Genomic DNA, 22,656 nt, shown 5'->3' with positions numbered 1-22,656 from the left:
AGCAATCAGTTGCACACATACAGAATGGGAAATGACTGCCAAGGAAGGAGTACTGTGGAAAGGGATCTGGGGGTCATAGTGGATCACAAGCTAAATATGAGTCAACGGTGTAACACTGGTGCAAAAAAAGCAAACATCATTCTGGGATGTATTAGCAGGAGTGTTGTAAGCAAGACACAAGTAGTAATTCTTCCACTCTACTCCGCGCTGATTAGGCCTCAACTGGAGTATTGTGTCCAGTTCTGGGCACCACATTTCAGGAAGGATGTGGACAAATTGGAGAAAGTCCAGAGAAGAGCAACAAAAATGATTAAAGGTCTAGAAAACATGACCTATGAGGGAAGATTGAAAAAATTGGGTTTGTTTAGTCTGGAAAAGAGAAATCTGACAGGGGACACGGTAACAGTTTTCAAGTACATAAAAGGTTGTTACAAGAAAGAGGGAGAAAAATTGTTGTTCTTAACTGCTGAGGATAGGACAAGAAGCAATGGGCTTAAATTGCAGCAAGGGCAGTTTAGGTTGGACATTAGGAAAAACATCCTAACTGTCAGAGTGGTTAAGCACTGGAATAAATTGCCTCAGGAGGTTGTGGAGTCTCCATGACTGGAGATTTTTAAGAGCAGGTTAGACAAACACCTGGATGGTCTAGATAACACTTAGTCCGGCCATGAGTGCAGGCGACTGGACTAGATGACCTCTCGAAGCCCCTTCGAGTCATGATTCTGGTGAAAAAGCTGCTGTATCAATGTATTGGATATGCCTATCTGACATGATTGCTAACGTGGTTCGAGTCTGCATACGCTGTAATACTAGCTGTAGTGGAGACACCAGGGAGGGTGTCAAAGTCAGAGGACCTTTTGTATTGTACAAACATGATTCTACTCCTTTTCTTAAGCATAGTCTGGAAGTAGCATATCCATCCCTTGTAGAAGGGGCATAAACACCTTTGTACCTTCCTGCTGATTAAGATACTGACAGATTTAAGAGTAGTCCTAGCTAAGCTCCATATACCAGAAGAAAGGGACCCAGAAATCATCTCTTCACATTTCCAACGAGCACAAAGTTGTATCTGTGCTTGTCCTTGATCCTCATGCTGCTCGTAATGGTTGCGCACAAGGGAATTCCTACAAAAGGGAGGAGACCTCCCCTTTCTACTATCTAGTTATTAATATTAACCGTCTTCATTAAGTAGTCATAGAATGAAGCCATTTCCACAGGAACTTTGAATATGTTTAATATGGAAAACCACAGAAGACGGTTTTGTTACAGCTGCACATTTTTCACGGAAGATAGATGCAATGACACGGTGGCACCTGGATCACCGCAGTACAACCAGGAAGCTGCTCATATACTTATACTGTACATTCACAATAACGGGCAGCAAGCAGCACTTGGAATCCAAAAAGAAACTGCACCGTGTTCCAGCTGAAGGATGGAGACAGATGGTGGGACTTGCTCCAACATTTATTTCAGATTCTTAAAGAGTTTGTGAGCCACCTAAAAAGGCAAGATGAAGAAAGCTTTCAGTAACTGACAGGTTCTTTCAACACAAAGGTCTTGAGAACTGAACAGACGACATATTCTCTCTCTCCTCTCTTCCCTATCTTTATGTCTATCTTCTGTATCTCAGATTCATTAAAACAGCAGCAATATAATTAGAGAATTGATCACAGAGAAGTTTGTCTCCGTTGACTACCGATAATTTTCTAATTGTCTATATGGTCCCACTTTTGTCTTTCTTCAAACAAACTTACAAAGGCTACAGAAGTGTATCTCAAACCAATTACTAGAGGCTGACAAACAAACAATTGAATTGTTTTACAAACGTCAATATTTCAAATGAATCCCTGTGCTTCAGAGATGAGCTGTATTTAGTAGCAGTACTACTACAGTGCATACTGATCAGCACAGGGCCCTCTAAAAAAAACCAAACCCAAATCACTCCCCCGAGTGTTCTCTCTCATTATAACCATTATATTTACTGGACTCTATGGGATAAGAATTTCAACTCAAAAGCAGGAACAAAAATGTTTAAAAGAAAAAAAATCACCTCACAGGATCAAGTTTCAGAGTTCTTCAAAATTAAAAAACAACATTGATTCAGTCATGTCCCATTAGAGATTGCAAACCAACACAAATGACTAGGTATCAGCCTCCGTTGGACTTACACAGTGGTCCCTGGCATGCAGGAAGTCAAAAAGCTCTTCCGTACATTCCTCCTGTGTGTTGGACCTTGCGGACACTCGCGCATCACACAGCTCCAGCTTCTCCCGTGCCTTCACGCACTTCTCAGTCTTCTCACAGTGCTCCCTTATTGTGGTTAAAGGATCCTGAGGGTCAAGTTAAAAAGATATCAGACTTTTTGTTCTTAAACACAGTTTGTAGAGTTACTTACGTGATCAGATGCAAATCATATGCAAAGATTAGGCTTTGAGAGTTCAGACAATAGTTCCAAACTAAATTTCCTTGTATGCTAACAGCTAACATTTACATAAAATGCTACACATGCACTTCCAAGCCCTAAGCTGGGGGGCATGTGCTCAGCTGGGTAAATTCCCCCTGCTCTGTACCTCTTTTAAAAAAAGATGAGCAAAAACCACCACCACCACCACTTGTGGTGCTAGAAGCCTCCATGGTTCTCAAAATGAAAGCATTACCACCATATAAACTACACATTATATCTAGGACCTGATAATCAGCAAGCCCGTAGAAACACTGATAAAAACCCCACACATTTGCACATGTACAAACAAGCACTTATTTTGCATACACCAGGGGGTTCTCAAACTGGGGATCGGGACCCCTCAAGGGATCGCAAGGTTATTACATGAGGGGTCACGAGCTGTCAACCTCCACCTCAATCCCGCTTTGCCTCCAGCATTTATAATGGTGTTAAATATATTAAAAAGTGTTTTTAATTTATAAGCGGGGGGAGAGAATCCGCACTCAGAGCCTTGCTATGTGAAAGGGGTCACCAGTAAAAAAGTTTGATAACCACTGGCATACATTACCAGATACGCCTGAGCACATGGTAACCACAGTACAAAAATTGCACATGCAAGTGTACACCTACAAGTTCACTGGAAACCAGGTCTTTAGACATTAGTTCATTCTATTCCCTGTATGCAGCACAGTAAATGAGACTCCACAAGTGTTCATTTCATCAGCCTCTTGTTTGGAACAAGTTTGGTTAATCGAAGATAACAAGCATAGTTCACATCCATTATAAAAGATTTATGCTTCTTGAACAGTTTTTTCTTGGTGGAAAAAGTTTCTAAGTTTCAGTAGTTCTTACCACTAGCTCTGCCTCCTCCTCCTCTTCCTCTTCCTGGGAAAAAGGGATACCAGATAAAAGTCAGTTATATTATGCCATACAGAAAGCCTTTATGCCATTACACACACTTAAGAGTCTATTGAGTATAAAAGCTATTTCCACAAGTGACACACAGGTTTTAGGAATTTCTCTTTCAGCTCTATTTTATATGGCTTGATTAATTCTGGAAACTGAATGAGTGGGAGGTTAAATGATTTATGTCTGATTTAAATACACTGTTTTCACCTCAACAGCTTAATCTTTAAGCCAGTTCTTTCAGGAAGAGATTGTGCAAATCTGTCTGTCTAGACCAGGGGTAGGCAACCTGCAGGATGCGAGCTGATTTTCAGTGGCAGTCATGCTGCCTGGGTCCTGGCCACCAGCCTGGGGGGCTCTGAATTTTAGTTTAATTTTAAATGAAGCTTCTTAAACATTTTGAAACCTTATACAATAGTTTAGTTATATATTATAGACTCATAGAAAGGGCAGGTCTACACTAAGGGCGGGGGTCGAATTAGGGTACGCAAATTCAGCTACGGGGGGCAGGAGGGGGTAGAAGCTGTGCCGCGGGCCGGGTCCCGGGGGGGAGGGGATGAGCAGGGTACGGGGCCCGGCAAGGGACACACCTGGCGCGGGGGCCGGGAGGGGGTAGAAGCTGTGCCGCGGGCCGGGTCCCGGGGGGGAGGGGAGGAGCAGGGTACGGGACCCGGCAAGGGACACACCCGGGCCGGGAGGGGGTAGAAGCTGTGCCGCGGGCCGGGTCCCGGGGGGGGAGGGGAGGAGCAGGGTACGGGGCCCGGCAAGGGACACACCTGGCGCGGGGGAAGCTGTGCCGCGGGCCGGGTCCCGAAGGCCGGCAAGGGATGAGCGGGGCCCGGCAGGGACAGGCCGCGGAGGGGTAGGGGCGGCCCCCGGCCGTGCTCGGGGCAGGCTGGCTCTGGCTCTGGCTCACCTCGGGTTCCCTGCTGCGGCTCCCCAGCATCTCCTCGTCCCGCAGCCCCATCGCCGCTCTGCTCCGGGCTCCCTCCCAGGCGCAGAAGGACTCACCAGGGTCACCCGCCGGAAACCCCGCCTCTTCCCCCCCTGACCCGGAAGCGGAAACCGGGCCCTCATGACCCTCCCAAGATGGCGGCGCCGCCGGGAGCTGTTTTTCTCTGTGCGGCGGGCCCGCCCCTAGGGTGCTGGTCTGAGTGAGGGCGGCGGGGGCTGCCATGGAGCCCCGGGCGGAGCGAGAGGCCGCTGCTGGGAGCCCCCCCAGCCTCTTCGAGCTGAGTGGGGCGGTGGTGAGCTCCGCCATGGGGCCCCTGGAGAGAGAGGTTTGGGGTAAGGGGGGCGCGGGGCCCCAGGCCTGTCCCCGGGGGGCGGGGCGCTCAGGCCTGCGCCAATGCGGGGGCGGGGCAGGCCTGTCCCACTGCAGTGGGGGGTGTCTCACTCAGACCAGGTCCTATTGCAGTTTGGGGAGGGATCGTCTGAGTCCTGTCCTGGTATAGGGATGTGTGTGTTGCGGGGTCCCAACTTAGGGGATGACACAAGTGTCTGGGGGAGAGGCGCGGATCCCAGGCCTGTTCCGATGCAGCACGTGTGGTGGGACCTGAGTTAGGTAGGAGACATCTGGGATGGCAGCACCTTGAGCGCGGACTGCCCCCGAGTTACCAGAACATCCCCATCCCCAGGGTCTCTGTGGGGAAGGTTTGATGCCTATAAGGCATCACTATGGAATGTGACTGGACCAACTTGTGCATCGGTGCAGTGGTGATGGGTTCTTGTCTCTGCTTTAAGTGTAAGTGCCAAAATGCACGTGTAGCTCAGTGGTTTGAGCATTGGCCTGCTAAACCCAGGGTTGTGAGTTCAGTCCTTGCGGGGGACATTTAGGGATCTGGGGTATAATCTGTCTGGGAATTTGTCCTGCTTTGAGCGGGGGTTGGACTAGATGACCTTCTGAGGTCCCTTCCAATCCTGATATTCCATGATTCTATGATGATCCACGCACTGCAGTGTTACCCTAGTGGGAACTTCAGTCTCTGTTTTATTTTGTTGTCTTTCAAAACCTTTTCCACCTCTCAGATTTATAAATCATTCTGTATCTGTTCTCTTCCCCCATCCCAAAGCACTCCCTGGACAGATACTCCAAGGCATCCTGCCTTTGCTTAATATCTATTACCTGGAAAGGATTGAGGAAACTGCTGTGAAAAAAGGTCAGTTTTATTCATAGAATTTTTTTCTCTAAAGTTGAAGGGTTGTTTAGTCTCCATTGACCATTTGGTTCTTGGTCTCTCTGCTGAAACTGTCAACAAGGAATAGCAATTACTATCCGCTATGAGAAGTGTTTTGGTGTGGACGCTTTCCCTAAATGGAACTGGATTTAGAATGTCAAATACATTTCTAATAGAGCACTGAACAGCATTAAAGATAATGATTTTCAGTGACTGCTGACCATGGCTCATGAATAACAATGAGATGAATAATAATATTAAATAGAGCTGATGGTATCTGATACATCCAGTCTGTTTAAATAGATGAGAATTCAGTGAAAATTCCCAATGTATAGTTTTTAAAAAACACCATCAAGTCAAATTTCATCCCAGACTTTGGCTTTCTAAAAATGACATTTTCAGTTACTAAGACAAGAAATACTTAGTATATTTGATTGTTTAAATTCCACTGGAAATAGTTTTGTAAATAATAACGCTGCTTGCAATATTTGCAATACAAACATTTCTGCTTTTTGCTTCTATGTAAGTATTCAACAGTGAAATTATTATTTAGTGCCCAAAATGAGGAATACTAAAAGTACCTAGGCAGGATTAGTACAGAAAAGTTTTAATTAATTTATAATAATTAATTAGATTACCAAAACTAAAAGAATAACCATCTGATATGTAATAGGTAACAGGGGAAATGATGATTTTTTTGTATGAAATGTCTTTAAAAATATTATTTTAACCTCACAGTGCCTTTTTAGCAAACATAAAATGTGTCATTTCTTTTAAATCAGTATCGATCTAGTGCCCTGAATGTTCTCCAAAAAATAGTATTTGATGACTCATGTTTCTAATCTTATTTGTTTTAAATTAATATCAATGTGAAACCCGAGAAGGGAAAATTGAGTAAACCTTTTGAGATAGAGGATTTGGTGTAAAATTGTTTGTTTTTCAGGACTCTCAACCCAGCCCATATGGCACAAACTCTGGAACGATGTGATGAAAATCAGACCACCCAAGTCAGAGGTGAGTTGGAAAGTTGCTGATGGACCAATTTAGAAAGGACACAAAGTTTACACCTCAATTTTGCAAACACTTATGCATATTTTTCACTTTGAGCATGTGACTAATTCCATTGATTTGAGTGAGACTACTGAAGTGTCTGAAGTTAAACACGTGTAAATATTTACAAGATCAGGGATTAGGATGTCACCCTGGTATTCAAAACTTTCCAGAAAACACCTTATCTTGTACTTATATAGAACTTTTCATCCAGAAAGATGCTATAGCACTTTGTGGGCTTAATATGTTAGGATGAAGCCCACTACTGGAGTGTATACATGTGTGCTGTACATTTTGGGCCTCACAAAGAAGGTGCATGGAATTGGGATGAAAATAAATTTATTTTATTCTGATTTCATTACACTGTAGGAAGGTCTTACATTTCAGAACCAAGAATGTAGGTCATACTTATAGGATGAGGGACTGTATTTTGGAAAGCATAATTCAGTAGGGGAGTTGGGGGCCATGGTGGATAGCTACCTGAACATGTGATCACAGTGTAATGTGGTGGCTAAGGGAACAAATTTAATCCTTCGATATATAAGTAGGGGAATGTTGAGTAGAAATAGAAGTGTTGTGCCCACTGTATATCATGTTACTGTGTCCAGTTGTGATGTCCACACTTTAAAAAGGTTGTTGACAAATTGGAAAATGATCAGAAAAGAACTACAAGAATGACTTGAGGACTGGAAAACTTCCCTTAGAGTGAGAGAATAAAGAGGCTCAATCTGTTTAGTTTAACCAAGAGAAGGTTAAGAGGTGATTTGATCCTGATCTATAAGTACCTGCTTGGGGAGAAGATTTCTAATAGTAGAGTGCTCTTTAATCCAGCAGACAAAGGCGTAGCAAGATCAAACAGCTGGAAGCTGAAGCTGAACAAATTCAGAGTAGAAATAAGGTGCAATTTTTTTTATCAGTGATTGTAACTCTCCATTGGAACCAATTTACTAAGGGACAGGGTGGAGTCTCCATCATTTTGTCTGTAAATCAGTATTGGATGTCTAACTAAAGAGATGCTCTAGCTCAGCTAGAAATAATGGGCTTTTGATGCAGGAGCCACTTGGTACAATTCTGTGTCTTGCGTTATATAGGTGGTCAGACTAGACGATCACAAAGGTCCTTTCTGGCCTTAAAATTCTTGCCCCTATCTCTGTTATTGCTGTGTGGGTGCTACCCCCAGATGCCCCAGTTCTAAAGCTTCTGCTGTGCAGATGTTGCAGTAAACACACATGGGGAATAAGCTGTTGAATTAGAACCCTGAATGATGAGGGAGTACAATATGTATGTAAGCCTGATTCTGCTACCCTGAGCCCTCCCACTGATTTTAATTAAGACCTTCAGTGCTAGTTGACGGACTACAGTACTTTTCAGGATCAGAACCTTAGCTGGTGTCAGATGTTGCCTTGCAGCATGGAATCCATGTGGCACAGGCTGTGGCAGTATAAGCTTGTTTACCACCAATATCACCCCAAACTTTCCTGAAGGGACTGCCTGTTGGGATGAGAGGGTATTTCAGTCTCCATGGCACATCCTTGACCTCACAGAGACTGATGACCACCTGGAGACTAGTGGCAGTGGTGGTGTCTGTGATACTGACTGAAGCCACTAAACACTTGTCAGATGATAACAGCTTATGGTCACTGTTGACCTGGATAGAATCTGATTTAGCATCCAGTGTGTCCTTGTTTAAATGAGGATAAAATCCATTAATTCTGGGATTTTATTACAGAACATAACAAATTGGAGGAAGAAGTTCCTTGAAACTTTCTTCTCAAATGTCCTGCATGGAGTTTTGGATGTTTCTTCAGATCCGCGCCTGAGTGACCGTCGTTTTTCACCCCTGCTCCACAGCTCACGGCATGTTACACAGCTCACCATCTGTAACATGCTGCAGGGGGTAGCAGAGCTCACTGCTGAGCGCAACCAAAGAGTGCTAGAAAACCTGGCTGGCTCACTGAGAACCTTGAAGTTCCGTCATCTGCTGACCTCCGACCTGTCCATTAGACAGTCACTAAGTTTGCTGCTTCATCATCTGATCCACCATGGAACTGTCAGCCAGGTGTCCATGTGTTCCTGGCCAGTTCCTGACAAAGTACTTTTAGTCCTCATTCTGAGTATGAGTGCTGGGTTTTGGCACCCAGGTAAGACACTTATGCACCAGGGCAGCCCTTGCAGTCTTTGCAGAGAGGAGTCTGATGCCCAAGGCCTGCTAACTCAAGAGGATGGTGCCCTGCTAGGGTCAAATCAGTTGTGCTGCGACTCTACTGAGCAATCAGAGACCGGCCAGTGGGGTGATAGTGAGTCAAGAAGCAAGAAGGTCCAAACTGCTTCAGCCAAAGTGCTTCAAGAAGCTGATCCAGACTCTCAAGCATCTATAGAACTGTCCAGGAGCAGTAGTGGCACTGTTAAAACTCCAGTGCTCTGCGGATTAAGGAGCCACCCTTTGCAAAACCTAGCATGTCAAGATGTAAGCTGCAAGGTGCCCCCTGAGTATTACAACATTAAAGGAGAGTCTTCTCCTTCTCTACCAAAAAGGTCTTCGGTTGGCCCCACTTTCCAAAAGCCCTATCGATGGTTTAAGACTGCAGTGGGGAGGAAGCGCCGCTGCCCCAGGAGAAACCGCAGAGCTCGTGCAGACCCGGAAGATCTTTATGATTTTGTCTTCGCCGTTGCTAGGGAGGAGGAGGAGACGGCAGAGTCGCTCTATGAAAGCAATGCCCAGGAGAGGGAAAGCATCGATGGTTGGGCCCCTTCCCCAGCAGACACTCCTAGCTTTGAGGGTGTGGGCTGCACGGAAGGAGGATCTGTCGGAATCCTTCCTCTGAAAGCGACTTGCCGCTTCCGAAGTGTCTCCACGCTGGAATTGTTCTCCATCCCTCTGACTGGGGACACCTGTCGGGCTTTGGGGAACCTGCTGAGCTCTTGGGCATCTTTAGAAAAGCTGGTCCTGTCTTACAATGGTTAGTAGTAATAACAGAGCTTTTAATTTCAGGCATGTTTGACAATCTGGTTTCTTGACTGAAGCCAAATTCTAAAAACTGGTAAGATCTGCACTGAAATTTTGGTTGGGTGGAACAGACATTATTGGGCACTCTTCAGCTCACCCTGACACTATAGGTAGCAAGGACACTTCAAACCATGCCAGGGAAAGCTGGTCAGCAGCAACTGGGCTTAAAATCTGAGAGGGGTGTGTCTGTTAGAGGAAAAGGTGCCACGGTGCCAGTAGAGAATAATGAAGATGATACAAGCTGTGAGAGAAGGGAAAGGAAGAAATGGACAGAGACTTACTGGGTACAGCACAATGGAGCCCTATTCTTGGCTGGCCCTTAGGCACCACTATATTATCCATCATTAATAATAAAAGAGTTTAATATTTTAATGGGGTCCAGAGGGGATTCTTCACCGCAGAGTAAAAACATCCTGTAACATTTTTTTGTTCCTGTAACTTTGCTTTGGAGAAGGAACTGGGATGTAAACCCATCAGATTAAAGGGACAAATGAGTCTAACCAGGAGTAGTGGGGGAGAGACAGAGCAAAAGGATAACTTCCTAATGGTGAAGTGTGATAGACCCTGATCCTCCAGACTTTTGCATGCAGGTAGATTCCTGCACCCACGCTGAGCTCTACTGAAATCAGTGGAGTTCTGTGTGGGGGCAGGTTACAGGATAAGAGCCTTAGATTATAGAATAGTTCCCGAAAGGAATTGTAGGAACCGCATCACTCAAAACATTGCACTGGGCTGGATAAAGCTCTGCTGCTAAGAGTTCTGCCCTGGCTAGTGGAAATGGACAAAGTGACCTAGTCGATCTTTTATAGCTAACGTTGTCAATATGTATTAAAGACTCTGGAGTTCTTAAGATGTTGCCTAGAGTTAATCGCATATTTTACTAATCAGAGGCCATGTAATCCATCCCTGACGTGCAGGATTGTTCCCTGTAATTTATTGTCTAGTGCATTGTCCAGTTTTAAATTACTAAAGTGATGGCTTCTACCTCTTCCCTGAGGAGACCGGTCCACAGTCCAACACTGGGATCTATTAGAAAGGTGTAGATGATATAGGCTGTGTCTTTGTTCCAGCCTTGCTGAATTATTTGCTCTATGTGTGTAACACCCATCTTGCTTGCTATTGAAATGTTGGTTTCAGGCCTGGGCGCTAATATCTTCTGCATCCTGTCTGGGCTCCGGGCCCTCTCTCACCGCAGAGACTGCAGCCTCCACGTGGTGCGTGTGAGTGACGTGTTCTCACACATCCCTTCAGTGGAGCTTGTTCGGTCAATCCTGACTGCCTTCCCCCGCCTTCACACTCTCTCGGTCAGCTTTGATCTCAAAAACCAGCTGGAGGGGAACAGGCCAGAAGGGCATTCAAGCTTGGAGGCAGAAATTCCAGGTAGATTATTGGTGCTGACTAGTAAATGAGATCTTGCTGTTTGTTTAAAGCAATAAATTCAACCTCCTTTGCACACAGGGTAAGAGTTCAGTCCTTGAGGGGGCCATGGGGCAAAAATCTGTCTGGGGATTGGTCCTGCTTTGAGCAGGGGGTTGGACTAGATACCTCCTGAGATCCCTTCCAACTCCGATATTCTATGCTTAAGTCTTGGCCGTTTGCACTTAGCTAGGTGATCGTGACTATTCCTTTGTGAGTCAGACCTTGCCACGATTTTCCACCTCCAGATTGATTGTGACCTCCAGTCTCTTGTATGCTCTGACATGGCACAACTTTGGAGGGCTCCTGGACAGAACGCCTTTAATTGTGTCACATCCAATACCAAACACAATGTCAGCCCTAACAAGGCCAGGCAGAACCTGTAGTCAGTGCAGAAAGTGGCTGTTGAATTGCTTACCTGTGTGGTCCAGATCTGCTGTACTGGCTTCCTGTTCCCTTGTGTGTGCAATTCATGCTATTGACTATAATATATAAGGCCTTAGAGAGAGAGGTTGGCTGATGTCAGTCAGAAAAAAAAAAACCTGTTCACCATCATGATAGCTGAGATCAAGTGCAAGTCAATTGCCAAGCCTGGGATTTCCGTCTGAGTGCTATAGCAGGGCAGGGATCACTGCCTCCCTTCTTTCAACAGATTTGTGGGTCTTCAGGGCATAGCAAAAGGCCCGTTATGTCTATGGCAGCAGATGCTGTGTCTACACCAGGGGACTATGGCAGCAGAGGCTGTATAGTGTAGTCCCCTAGTGTAGCCACAGCCTCCGCTGACAGAAGTTCTTGTTCTGTCAATGTAGGAATATGAATGATGTTAGTTAAGCACTCTTCCGTCAACACAGCTGCGTCTATGCTGGGGGTTTGGTCAGTGTAGCTGTCAGTCAAGGGGTGGTTTTTTCACACTCCTGATCAACACAGCTATGCTGGTATAACTTCTAAGTGTAAACCAAGCCACAGGCTTTTGGCTTTGAATGAGATCTGTGAAGAACTGTGTCCTGGAATGAAAGTCTGATTCAGCTACTTGTGGATAAGGGGGTAAAATTTTCAACTGTGATTTAGGTGTTTAGGAGCATAAGTCCTACTGAAAATTAAAAAGACTGAGGAGCCTAAGTCACATAGGGAAATTTTACCCAAAGTCTATATATTCATTACTGTTCCATGCACCCAGACACTGGTGATGGGTACATTCTACAAATCTAAAATGACAAGTAATTATGCTGGATAACTTAGTTCCTCTGGGAACCAGATGCATTTATCAAACATTTTTGAGACAAAGTGTTTGCAGACGAACATCTTTCCCCCCCCTCCCTTTAGAGAGCTGCCTGGAACAGTTAGAGATCCGATTCCCCAGAGAACCTCTGCAGACCAGTCTCCTTTTGCCTGTGTTGAAAGCCTCAAGGTCTCTCCAGCAGTTGTCCCTGGACAGTGCTACCATTTCCTGTCCCCTGGAGTTTGGGCTCCTTCTGCAGGCACTCAAAGGTAACATGATAAAACTGCGTAGTGAGCCTCTTGGACAAAACATGTCATGGTCTCCTGTGAGCAGCTTGTCTAGGGACCTCCCTGTTCCTCTCCCACCCGTATTGTCTAGGGGGACAGGTGTACGCTAAGTTTTGTGGGCATAGCTGTCTCACTCAGGTGTGTGGAAAAATTCCACACCCCTGACTGAAATAGCAACGCTGGCAAAAAACCTGTGTAGACACAGCTATGCCTGCAAAACTGTTATAGATCATCTTATGCTGGTATAAGTTGTATCTCCAGTAGGGGGCTCCACCAGCATAGCTATACTGGCATGGCCGTCTCAGCAAAGCCTTTCTAGGGTGGACCAGCCCTAACCATTTGCTTTTCTGTTGCTTTGGACTGTAAGCACTAGGTAAAATTTTCAAAAGTGCCTAACATACTCAAGTCCCATTTTCAAAAGTGAATTAGACACCTAAGGCTTTTGAAAACGTTACTCTCCTCTTTGTCTCTACGATGCACACACCTGGCGCGATACACAAAAATGGAAAAGGCAGTAGGGATTTTCTTCCCATTTTTGTTTTAGTGAAAATTACCGTGGGGAGTTGGGAGTTCGTGTATCGCATAAATCTGAAGGCAGAATTTGGCCCTAAATTTGTAAGTTTAAGTACTGTGAATGGTGAGCTGTTACTTATCCAGGACAGCCAGCTGAGTGGTTGGGATTTCCTTAGCAGGTAGTCCGTCTCTTTTGACACACAGGCACACGACCTGACCAGTAAGGTTTTGTCCGTCTTGCAGAGTGTAATCCAGGCCTGAAGAGACTGAGCTTCCATGATGTGAACCTTGCTGACTACCAGAAGGAAGTTCTCCTCCTGCTGCAAGACCCTGTCCTTCAAGGTACAGCGAACATCAGCCCACCCACCAGGGCTGCACCACGGACTGCTGGTGGGGCTGAGGTTGGAGTCAGTGTGATCCTAGGGAGTACGGATTTGCCTGACAGTTTCATTCTCTCAGGAGTGGGAAGGAGCTGTGTGAATTGGGGGGGGATGAGAATGCGCCTGGGTTGTGGCTAAGGAGCGGTAAAGCTCGGAAGCCAGTCTGCAGTACAAAACAACCGAGTTAAGGTCTTGGTCTGTTAGACATAACATGGATGGTGCTATAACCTTATAATCAGGTCACATACCTGAGGGATATGATCAGGGTTTTACCCAGGTAACAGAACACCATTAAGGGTCCTGCCTACACTATTCATTTTAAGCATGTTGTAACTAGGTACCTAGCAATGGTGGTTTCAGTTCTTGCACCTTAAACAGGGCTCCCAAAGCGATCTGCAATATGTAATTTAAATAATTTACTGACTGTGGGGTGAGAGGCCAAAGATACATCTATCACTGTGTGTATTTTTTGGTAGAAATTACATTTTCCTTTTGTCGGCTGTTTGAAAGCTGCACCACTGAGTTTCTAGCCGACATCATCCAAATAGTGAAGAGAAATTCAACTCTGAAGAGCCTCAAATTGCCTGGAAACAGACTTGGTATGTACCGGCAATGCAACTATGTGGGCATCCCCTTACACTAGCTCCCTGACGGCTAACGATCGGGCTAGTAGTCAGAGCCATTGCTGACCAGCTTCTACCAATGAGTTAAACACACAACAGCTGTTAAACACAGCAAGTGTTAAACACTGGTATTGGTGGAATGAATATTTTTTCATGGGGTAGATAGGGCATTCCAGCCATGTGCCGCATTGTACAATTATCCAGGTGCATGACGAGATTTCTCCCCCTTTCTCTGAAGCGCTAGATTTTGGCCAGTGCCAGAGATGGGATTCCAGATGTGGAAGATTAATGGCCTGATTCTAGAATACCTAGAAATAAAGCTGATAGCACTAGCTCTAGCCGGGGGGGAATATGCGGACACTCCGCCTCTGAAACTGACTGCATCGGCTTACTCAGTGCAACTTAGATCTTTCTAAAGTCACAGGTTTCTTTAATGATTTCCTACACAACCTTGTTGCTTTAGTAATGTTCAGGTAACAGTTAAAGGTGTCGTGAGGATGAGGAATTGAATGGCTCAGGGGACTTGTAATGGACCCGTCAAACCTCTTTCTCCCCCCTGAGTCTGAATGAGCCTAACATTCATAGTGACTTTCACGCTTTGCTGTTTGGTGGTGGTGGAGGGCAGCCCAGTTTCTAGTAGTAATGGGCCAACACTGAAGCTGCTTGAGTGCCGTGCTGCTGCGCCTCCCTCCTTCCTTTGACACTTTCAGTGGTTGCAGCTTCACATGTTATTTGTGTTTTCCTATCATTAGGGAATCACAGGTTGGTTGCCTTGGCTGACATTTTCTCTGAAGATTCATCCTCTTCCATCTGCCAGTTGGATGTCAGGTATGCTGCTGCCTCAACTCTCCAGTCACGTCCCTTCTTATACTTCAGTGCTCCAGGCAGCAGGGTAAATCCTGAGCATAGTTCTGGTCACTAGCTGAGCTGATACCACTTCAACTAAGATTATGTTTTAGGGAACACCTTGCTGCCACTACCCAGGAGTTGAGCACTCTCAAAGGTAGGTATCCCTGCATACACCGTAAGGGAAGAAAAAGAAATACGAACATCTTCCATTGTGGAGCATCTAAGGCCCAGTTTTAAATGGCTAGGAATGCATTTACTAACAAAAGCACCAGTGCTTGTTCAGTTGCTTGCCACCTGGTGGGAGAATGGACAGAACAGCTCCGCCCTTTATAGAGGCAGAGTATAACCAGCTCTTATGCATGACCTGTCTCCATCTGATACAGTCAAGCTGCCTACCATTATTACTGTGATGCTTGTGAATAAGCACACGCTTCCCCCTCAAATGAATTTTAACTTGTAGGCACTAAGATCTTAACTGCATTTTCCTCTGTTTTACCCCCTTAAAGCTCAAATTGCATCAAGCCGGATGGGCTCCTGGAGTTTGCAAAGAAGCTGGAGAGCCACATCCTGCAGAGAGGCGGGCAGATCAAGTTTACCCACCTCCGCCTCTTTCAGAACTGGTTGGACCAAGATGCTGCAACAGCTCAAGAGGCGCTTCGGCGGCTCAGAGCTGTGTGCAGCGTGGTCAGCAACACATGGGACTCTTCGCAGGCCTTTGCTGACTACATTAGTGTGATGTAATGAGCACCCAGGAACTGCTGTAAAATCGATAGCTTGAAATAAAGATGTACAGAACGGTGCTCCCACTGACTCTTTGGCATTGCTGGTCACACTGTGTGCAGGAGCAGGCTTAACGTAGAGGCTCTGACACCCCTCGCCTCCAAGCAAGGTAGAATTGATCATGCCACTTTCATAATGCAACTGGGTTAGGGAAACAAACTCAGCTACACTGAGGTTATAGACGAAAGGGATAAAGAAGGGGGAGGGAGGAGTATCTTACCTGATTCTAGCCCACTGAACAGGACACATTTAAAACAACATTCTTGTTCACCTTACAGACACTGAGGACTTTAAGCTGCAGTTGAATGGTTATTAATGTCTGCTGGAATCTTGCAGTTACTGAGCATTCGAGGAGCAGCTCTGGCTCAATCCTTCATGTTGTGCTTCGAACCTAAACTACCCTGAACCCACTCACCCTCTCTCACTTGTGACTAGAAAATAAAAAGTTAAACCAAGCCAAGGCACGGGCCCTTCTTACTTTTGGCAAATAAAGAGCTCCCCATTGCAAGAGACACTTCAGTACAACAAAAAGCTTTTGCTTGCAACCATTTTACCCTTGGAGGGAAGTCCTTCCTTAGGCCCTGCTTTCCTTAACTGGTATTTATTTAATACGTACACTTATTTTATAAAAATGTTTTAAACAGAACAGGTTGCTTGTCCTTCAGCAACTTTATTTTATAAAATGTAGTTGAGTAGAAATTTTGGTACATTAGGGACTATTTTACTGCATTGTCAAAAGATGATCTTGCTAAAAATAATGCCAACACAAATTAGAGAGTTGTTTCCGCCAAGATTTTCAAAGCGAACAGTGATTTTAATGGGGCCTGACTGATGCACTTTCTGAAAATCAGGCCCTTTGGAGGTGTCTCAGATTGGGCCATCCAGAAGCACAAGTCATTTAGACCAATATTATCAAAAATGGCTTAAGTTGGATTGATCTGGAGATGAATGATTATATTTCCCAGAGCTGTCTACTACATAATATAGGTCAACCCTGCCAGCCGATTCCAGATCTCATCAGTGGCTATGCAGTCAGTATCTAGCCTGTAAACTGTGGCTCCAAGAAAAAATCTTGTGTAGGTGGTAGTTGCACATTGAAAACCAGATCTGCAGCCAGGAATTAACCTGCACCTGAAGATGGAGCTTGTTTGTTTGTAATGGGACTTAGGTAAATAAAAAGATGATATGAATTGCAAACTGGATCTTGCATGTGCTCTCACAGATGCGGAACTGATTATGTCCTGATGCTATTACAATAGATCCTAGGTTAGACTGAAGCACATCATTACACAAGCCAAACAGCTGTTTCTCCAGTACACATTATAGACACAAGAGTGGCATGGATAATACCTTGTGCTTCCTGCTGTCCCAAGCACAGTTTAACAATTTTCAAGACCTACCAATTTCTTGGTGGAAGAAAACAGAACCACCTTGTCCTGCTGTTCTGGATCCAGATGCAGCACAGGCTGCATTGTTATCAGACCTCTGCTCTGAAAGTGATTGAAGTGGGCTTGACTGACTTCCATAGGAGCCTTCCCTCATCTCCACCATCGGAGATGCACTGTCAGGGACTCCCTCGCTGCTCCTCATGGGAATGGTGATGGAACGTGAAGGTGACAGCAGCATCCCACGTGGCCTTCAGCACAGAGTCCTGGAGCCCACGCTTGTCAGCACAGTGGTTCCACTGGGAGAGGTCAGAGGTGCAGTCAGAACCTTCAGGAGGAGGCTTTACCTGGTGGCCATTCACACAGCGGCGACACTTAATCCTAAAACACAAAGATGTTCTACAGGTGAAGACCAGGACACGTTCTACACCTGCTGGGCCAGGTACAGAATCCTAGCGTTTCAGATTTGGGCAAAAGGGTGTACAATTAATGGAGACTGCATAAACAAACAGAATGCACTTCATCAACATTGGGGTTAGCCTGCTCCTATTTGTCTAATAATTGATGCAACAAAAAGCCCATGCAACATCAAGTGTCTAATCTGCGCGCACGCGTACTAGAACCGTGTGTGCGAATGACGAAGACACGTCACTGGTCATTTAGAATTTCTGGTTACCATGATTCCATTCGGAAAATCTGGGTTTTTATTTCCAAAGCACCCTAGGCTCCACATGTGAACGTTTATACATACAATGAAAGCGTTATAACAAAGTCCATCCAAGCTCAAAGTCGGGCAAATCCTGGGAAAAGAGGGGAACTACATGGAGCCAGCAGTGGCTCCAAAGGGAGTTGAGAAAGTGCTTCATTTAGAAGGTGAATAATATTCGTTTTAGTTTACTGAGAGCAGTAAGACTTCAAACCTAATCACCCGTAAAATCCTAGGTCAGAAACAGAGCGTGTGTGTAGACTTGAATTACAAATCTGTTTAGAAAATCCTCCTTTTACCTTCCAGGACCTAAATACTTTGGTAATTCCCTTGCATCACCATCTCTCTCAGCCCAGCACAGCTGTTTTAAGTGGTTATGGTGCAGTGGGTTTTAAATAAGGAATCCTGAACTCAGGACTTGGCAGGACTCAGGAAGGATCTAATTTTCATACATTTACACGGGGTTAATTGTCAATTTGCATAGAAAGCATCACTACCTATGGCAATGAACATCTACTGGCCTCTCAAGGGAAGTGGTGGAGGCCCCACTGTTCATTTAAAACCAGACAAGCCATTCGTTAAATGCACAGTGGGAAACAATCTTGCAGTGCGGGGGGGAGAAGGAGCAGATGATCCAATAGAGATTGTCCATCCCTGGACTTTCTGTGCTTGATAAGCTTTGGGAAAGTAAAAATAACTTTCTCTTCCCTGTGATGTTACAGCCTCTCACCCTCCCGAGGATGTAGGTGGAGGCAGCAGCAGGGGTGGTTTGAGTACTTGTCTGATGATAGAAACTTCCATAATAAAATGAGAGGGTGAGTAGGAAGTGTCAGTTTCCTTATAAATAATGGAGTGTTGGAAATAGAAGTCCACCCTAGACATTCACCTCTTCTACCTCCCCATCAACAGAGAGGAAGATAGTCACGTGCTTAGGGCACTAGCCTAGGATGTGAGTGTCCCAGGTTTAATTCCCTGCTCTGACACAGATTTCCCATGGGACCTTCAGTCAGTCACTTCTTTGTGCCTCAGTTTCCCCTCTGTACAATGAAGATAATAGCCCAGCCCTGCCCTGCCTCACAGGGAGGTTGTGAGGATAAATCCATTAAAGATCATGAAGTGCTTTGAAATCTACTAACGAGACACTCTGTGTAATATAATTATCTTCTTGCTGCACCAGCAACTTCTGAATCAGCAGATCAAGAACTTCACGAGTCTGAATGGTTCACTAAGTGGTTCTCAGCCAAGCAGAGCACTTGTGTCTCCACCTATAGCCTCTGTGTCAATCACGAAGTCAGCCACTGTTTATGCCACGGTCATTGGCTACCCTAACCCATCACTGTGTTTCTAAACTTACTTGTCATGGGTATCGCTGGCTGTGGTCTCATTCAGTGTGAACAGCTCCTTCAGCTCCCCTAGCGAGAAGTGCCTCTCCACATCCTGCTCCTCATCCACCACACAGCTGCTGAGTGCCTTCTTGTGGGTCTGACGCTGGAAAATCTTCTCCTCAATTGTCCCTGTCTACGAGAGAGAACGGCAAATGGGATTAAGCGCAGCGTGGAGAAAGCTAAAGCTGGGATCTGGCCAGGATACTGGGATTAAGCCTTTATCTGTATAAAAAGTACCACAGGGTCTTTACTGGCCATAAGTGGTCAGAGCCTCAATTCCCCCTTCTTCCCGAAGGTAACTCCTCCAGCTGCCCAGAGCCACCTTGCTGAGGGCCCGGGTTCAGTACAGAATCCAATCACCACCACGACTTCATGCAGTGCCCTCAGTGCTCCAAGCACTGACCCAGCCCACTCCCACTTATCTTGCAACATGTGACATGCTCACAGCACGAGCGGATGCAGCCGCAGGCTGTAGTAAAGAGGCGACATGCAGGAAAACCAGAGTACACAACTGCTACACCATGACAACAGTGTTTGGAATTCCTGCTGGAGATTCCCCTTCAGGGAACTTTCCCCGACAGCGGCATGGCCCCAAGGTCCCTGCTGGGGGAATGCAGTGGCTGAGGATGGCAATGCTGCGTCACGGGGGCAGCCGACGGAGGAGAGGGAGTGGTTAAAGCTCTGAATATGGACTCGCAGATGCTGTCATCAGCCCAGTTAGTATGGCAGTCCTGAGCCTCGTGGGCTGCGGTGTCAGAGCTGCACAGATACCCCTGACGACAGGCACATAGGAATTCCAACACCCTTTCAACTGGGAGGGGGGGTGGCTCGTTCATAACAACCAACGGGAGCACATCTACAGGAGCAGCTGTAGGGTTCTACACCAATTATGGGAACATAGTGCCCTGCCAACAGCCATGTCTCTACCCCGCCACAAAAGATTAATGTCCTATTTATAAAGCTTCAGTCACTTCTGTTCCCCATAAACCAGCCACCACTAAAGAGCCAGGGCCCAAAAGCAATCCCATTGGAATCAATGGCGACGCTCCCTTTGGCTGCAATGGCAGACAATTTGAAGCCTGATGTAATCGAGCGCAATCCAGGCCACATGGCTACAGACACTAAAGGGTTCTAAGCCACAGCATCTCTTTCCAGTTGCAAGGTCAATTCTTCTGCAGTATAATCAACTGCAGACTGGGCTATCCCCCACGTCCCGACACGGTTAAAAGGAGGTAGCTCCGGACTCACTGAGAGCAACCTGTAGATGTAGCAGGTCTTCTTCTGGCCGTCTCGCCACACTCGAGCCATGGCTTGTTCGTCATTGGCCGGATTCCAATCCGGGTCAAACATGATGAGTCTGTTTGCCCCAATCAAGTTCAAGCCGCAGCCACCTGCTTTGCTGCTCAACATGAAGACAAACTCAGGGCTCTGTAGGGCAAGACATACTTAGATGAAATCCCTGCCAGATGTCACATGATCACACCTGCTGCTAAGACTGGCAGGACTAACGATGTGGGTCTGGGAAGCTCTACTTACCGAGAGGCTGTTAAACCGCTCTACGATCTTTGCTCTCTTTTTAATGGACATGGTGCCATCCAGTCGGACATATAAATACCTGGCACAGGACAACACAATGGTTAATGGGATCAGATCATCATAGCCTTTTAATAGCCCCGGTTTTACAATGATAAAACCCAAGATGAACAGAAACAGTTCTGCAAATGGCCTTGTGTTTGAGTTCCAGGCTGTAGGCCCCTATAGAAATGGACAGAGCTGTTCTGCTGACTCACCCTGGAAGCCAGAGCAGATGGGTCACATTAGTTCAATTTCCAGGGCCTCCCTCTGATGCTAGAATTCAGAACAGGAGGTCATGTAGGGAGAAACCTCAAGAACAGCCAAGGTTTATATTGCAAGTATAAACAACAAGGAGTCCGGTGGCACCTTAAAGACTAACAGATTTATTTGGGCATAAGCTTTCGTGGATAAAAAACCTCACTTATCGGTTAAGACCAACGACAAACCTCCTAGTCCTGCAGAGCTTCTCAAAGAGGTCCAGCGTTTGGGTGTAATTAGAGACCAGGACTACCTTGTCACTGCTAGTGCTTCTAGTCACAGCCAGGATGTAGTCCAACACCAGCATCTTTCCTGGAAGGAAGGAAAGTGAACATGTTGTTAAACATCCCATTGCCAATATATAGCGAGGCAGCACAGTCCAGTGGACAGGGCATTGGGCTATAAGTCAGGAGACCTGGGCTCTATTCCTAGCTTTGCCTGTGTGTGACTTTGGGCAAGCTACTTAATGGCTGTGTGCCTCAGTTTCCCTATCTGAATAATGGGGATAATATTTACCCACCTCTGTAAAATGCTTTGAGATCTACAGATGAAGTGAGTATTAACAGGGTTGGAGATGACACACACAGAGATGTACATGAGACCAGCCTCTTCCTAAGAGGTCACCCCAAAGTATCCCTGGTCACTGCATAAGATTCCATGCTTCATATGGCAGGGGGCCACCCTCTCTCAAGCAATCGATTCACACAGCGGAGTTACAGTGCGGTTACCTGACAGCTGGGGCTCCAGGGTCTTGGGACTGTAGCCAGCAGGGAACAATTCCAGTGCTCCTGCAAACCCTTCCTCCTCCTCCACACACTTCTCGTAGATCAGGGCAGGGTCTGAAGAACAAACAAAACCTGGAAACCACTGTGGATTTGTGAAGTTTGCAGGGCTTCCCCCTGAGGAGGGAAGCAGGACTGCCATGGCACCAAGACAACTGCGTCCTCGTCATTGTCCTAACTGTATAATTACATATAAATGCAGCGTAAGAGTCACCCACCCTGGCCTGTCCGTCTGGCTCCCAGATCTGCTGCTGCTGCTGCAGCTTCCTCCTTCCTCATATCCTACTGCCAGGATCACTCCTTCAAACACCCAGCAGCCAGGGAATTGCATGCTAACCATGCTCCCCAGGCTAGGCGGAGTGACATCAACCCCAAGGCACAAGGAAGGAGGGTTTGGCATTGCTAAATGACCACCTCTCAGGTCAGCTGAGGAGCAGCACTGATGGGCTCTGTAAGGAGCACATGCATTCCAATCTGGCCAGAAGGATGGAGGTCACAGCTGGAGGACATCAGGGGAAAGCCCAAGAGCTCTAATAGAATCAGGTATGTGCTGGGGAAAATAACCAGCTGAAAGCATTTTCTGTGGGTGGGCCTCACGGAGACCCACAGCGGGTAGTTCCATTTACAAAGGACTTCCTGTTGCACCTAGCAGCAGTAGTAACGGATGGGTCTCTTGCCAGCCCCTTGTATTACACTAACTGGTCACCATAACAGGTTGGTAAAATAACTATACGGCACTGATATTGCTTGGGTCACAGAATTTGGAGATGTCTCATATGGAGTCCATTACCCTCGAAGGCCAGAAGAGTCTCCAGATGCAGGAAGTTCAAGATACTGATCGAATACTACAGCGGTTCTTAGCCAAGAGGCTGCGGAGCAGCAGTACATTGGTCCCCGTGCATTACATCTTTCTCT

At 46.2% G+C, this 22,656-nt stretch overlaps 3 protein-coding genes across 7 annotated transcripts in view; 1 reads left to right on the top strand and 2 right to left on the bottom strand.

The window, feature by feature from the left end:
- Window positions 1–1,218: 1,218 nt before the first annotated feature.
- On the bottom strand, window positions 1,219–4,393 carry LOC123375283 (cytochrome b-c1 complex subunit 6, mitochondrial). 2 transcript variants are annotated; one of them, XM_045026021.1, is made up of 4 exons: window positions 4,266–4,393; window positions 3,296–3,328; window positions 2,169–2,330; window positions 1,219–1,497 (listed from the first exon to the last, which is right to left on the bottom strand). In XM_045026021.1, exons 1-4 carry the CDS (start codon window positions 4,314–4,316, stop codon window positions 1,465–1,467), a joined length of 279 nt encoding a protein of 92 aa, XP_044881956.1. In that variant the 5' UTR covers window positions 4,317–4,393; the 3' UTR covers window positions 1,219–1,464. The 2 variants fall into 2 exon arrangements, with proteins under 2 accessions (XP_044881956.1, XP_044881957.1); XM_045026022.1 differs by having other exon boundaries at window positions 3,296–3,322; window positions 4,266–4,387.
- Window positions 4,394–4,408: 15 nt separating this feature from the next.
- Window positions 4,409–16,298, top strand: LRRC41 (leucine rich repeat containing 41). Of its 4 annotated transcripts, XR_006581379.1 has the most exons (11): window positions 4,409–4,636; window positions 5,422–5,508; window positions 6,470–6,540; window positions 8,306–9,536; window positions 10,721–10,963; window positions 12,323–12,487; window positions 13,262–13,360; window positions 13,875–13,997; window positions 14,774–14,849; window positions 15,377–15,759; window positions 15,929–16,298. XR_006581379.1 is itself a non-coding variant. In XM_045026015.1 (10 exons), exons 1-10 carry the CDS (start codon window positions 4,525–4,527, stop codon window positions 15,609–15,611), a joined length of 2,442 nt encoding a protein of 813 aa, XP_044881950.1. In that variant the 5' UTR covers window positions 4,409–4,524; the 3' UTR covers window positions 15,612–16,298. The 4 variants fall into 4 exon arrangements, 3 of the variants coding, with proteins under 3 accessions (XP_044881950.1, XP_044881952.1, XP_044881951.1); XM_045026015.1 differs by having other exon boundaries at window positions 15,377–16,298; XM_045026017.1 differs by having other exon boundaries at window positions 4,446–4,596; window positions 15,377–16,298.
- RAD54L (RAD54 like) overlaps window positions 15,356–22,656 on the bottom strand; it is a 31,719-nt gene continuing 24,418 nt past the window's right edge. Inside the window, exons 13-18 of the mRNA XM_045026018.1 lie at window positions 21,688–21,798; window positions 21,148–21,271; window positions 20,663–20,741; window positions 20,375–20,554; window positions 19,096–19,259; window positions 15,356–17,416 (exon numbers count right to left, since the gene is read on the bottom strand). Of these exons, the coding sequence (XP_044881953.1) occupies window positions 17,215–17,416; window positions 19,096–19,259; window positions 20,375–20,554; window positions 20,663–20,741; window positions 21,148–21,271; window positions 21,688–21,798 (860 nt within the window). The 3' untranslated portion in view covers window positions 15,356–17,214. The remainder of the gene's footprint in view (window positions 17,417–19,095; window positions 19,260–20,374; window positions 20,555–20,662; window positions 20,742–21,147; window positions 21,272–21,687; window positions 21,799–22,656) is intronic.

This window comes from Mauremys mutica, chromosome 8, assembly GCF_020497125.1.
Source record: "Mauremys mutica isolate MM-2020 ecotype Southern chromosome 8, ASM2049712v1, whole genome shotgun sequence".
NCBI lineage: Eukaryota > Metazoa > Chordata > Testudines > Geoemydidae > Mauremys > Mauremys mutica.
This window is presented reverse-complemented; position numbering and strand designations above follow the sequence as displayed.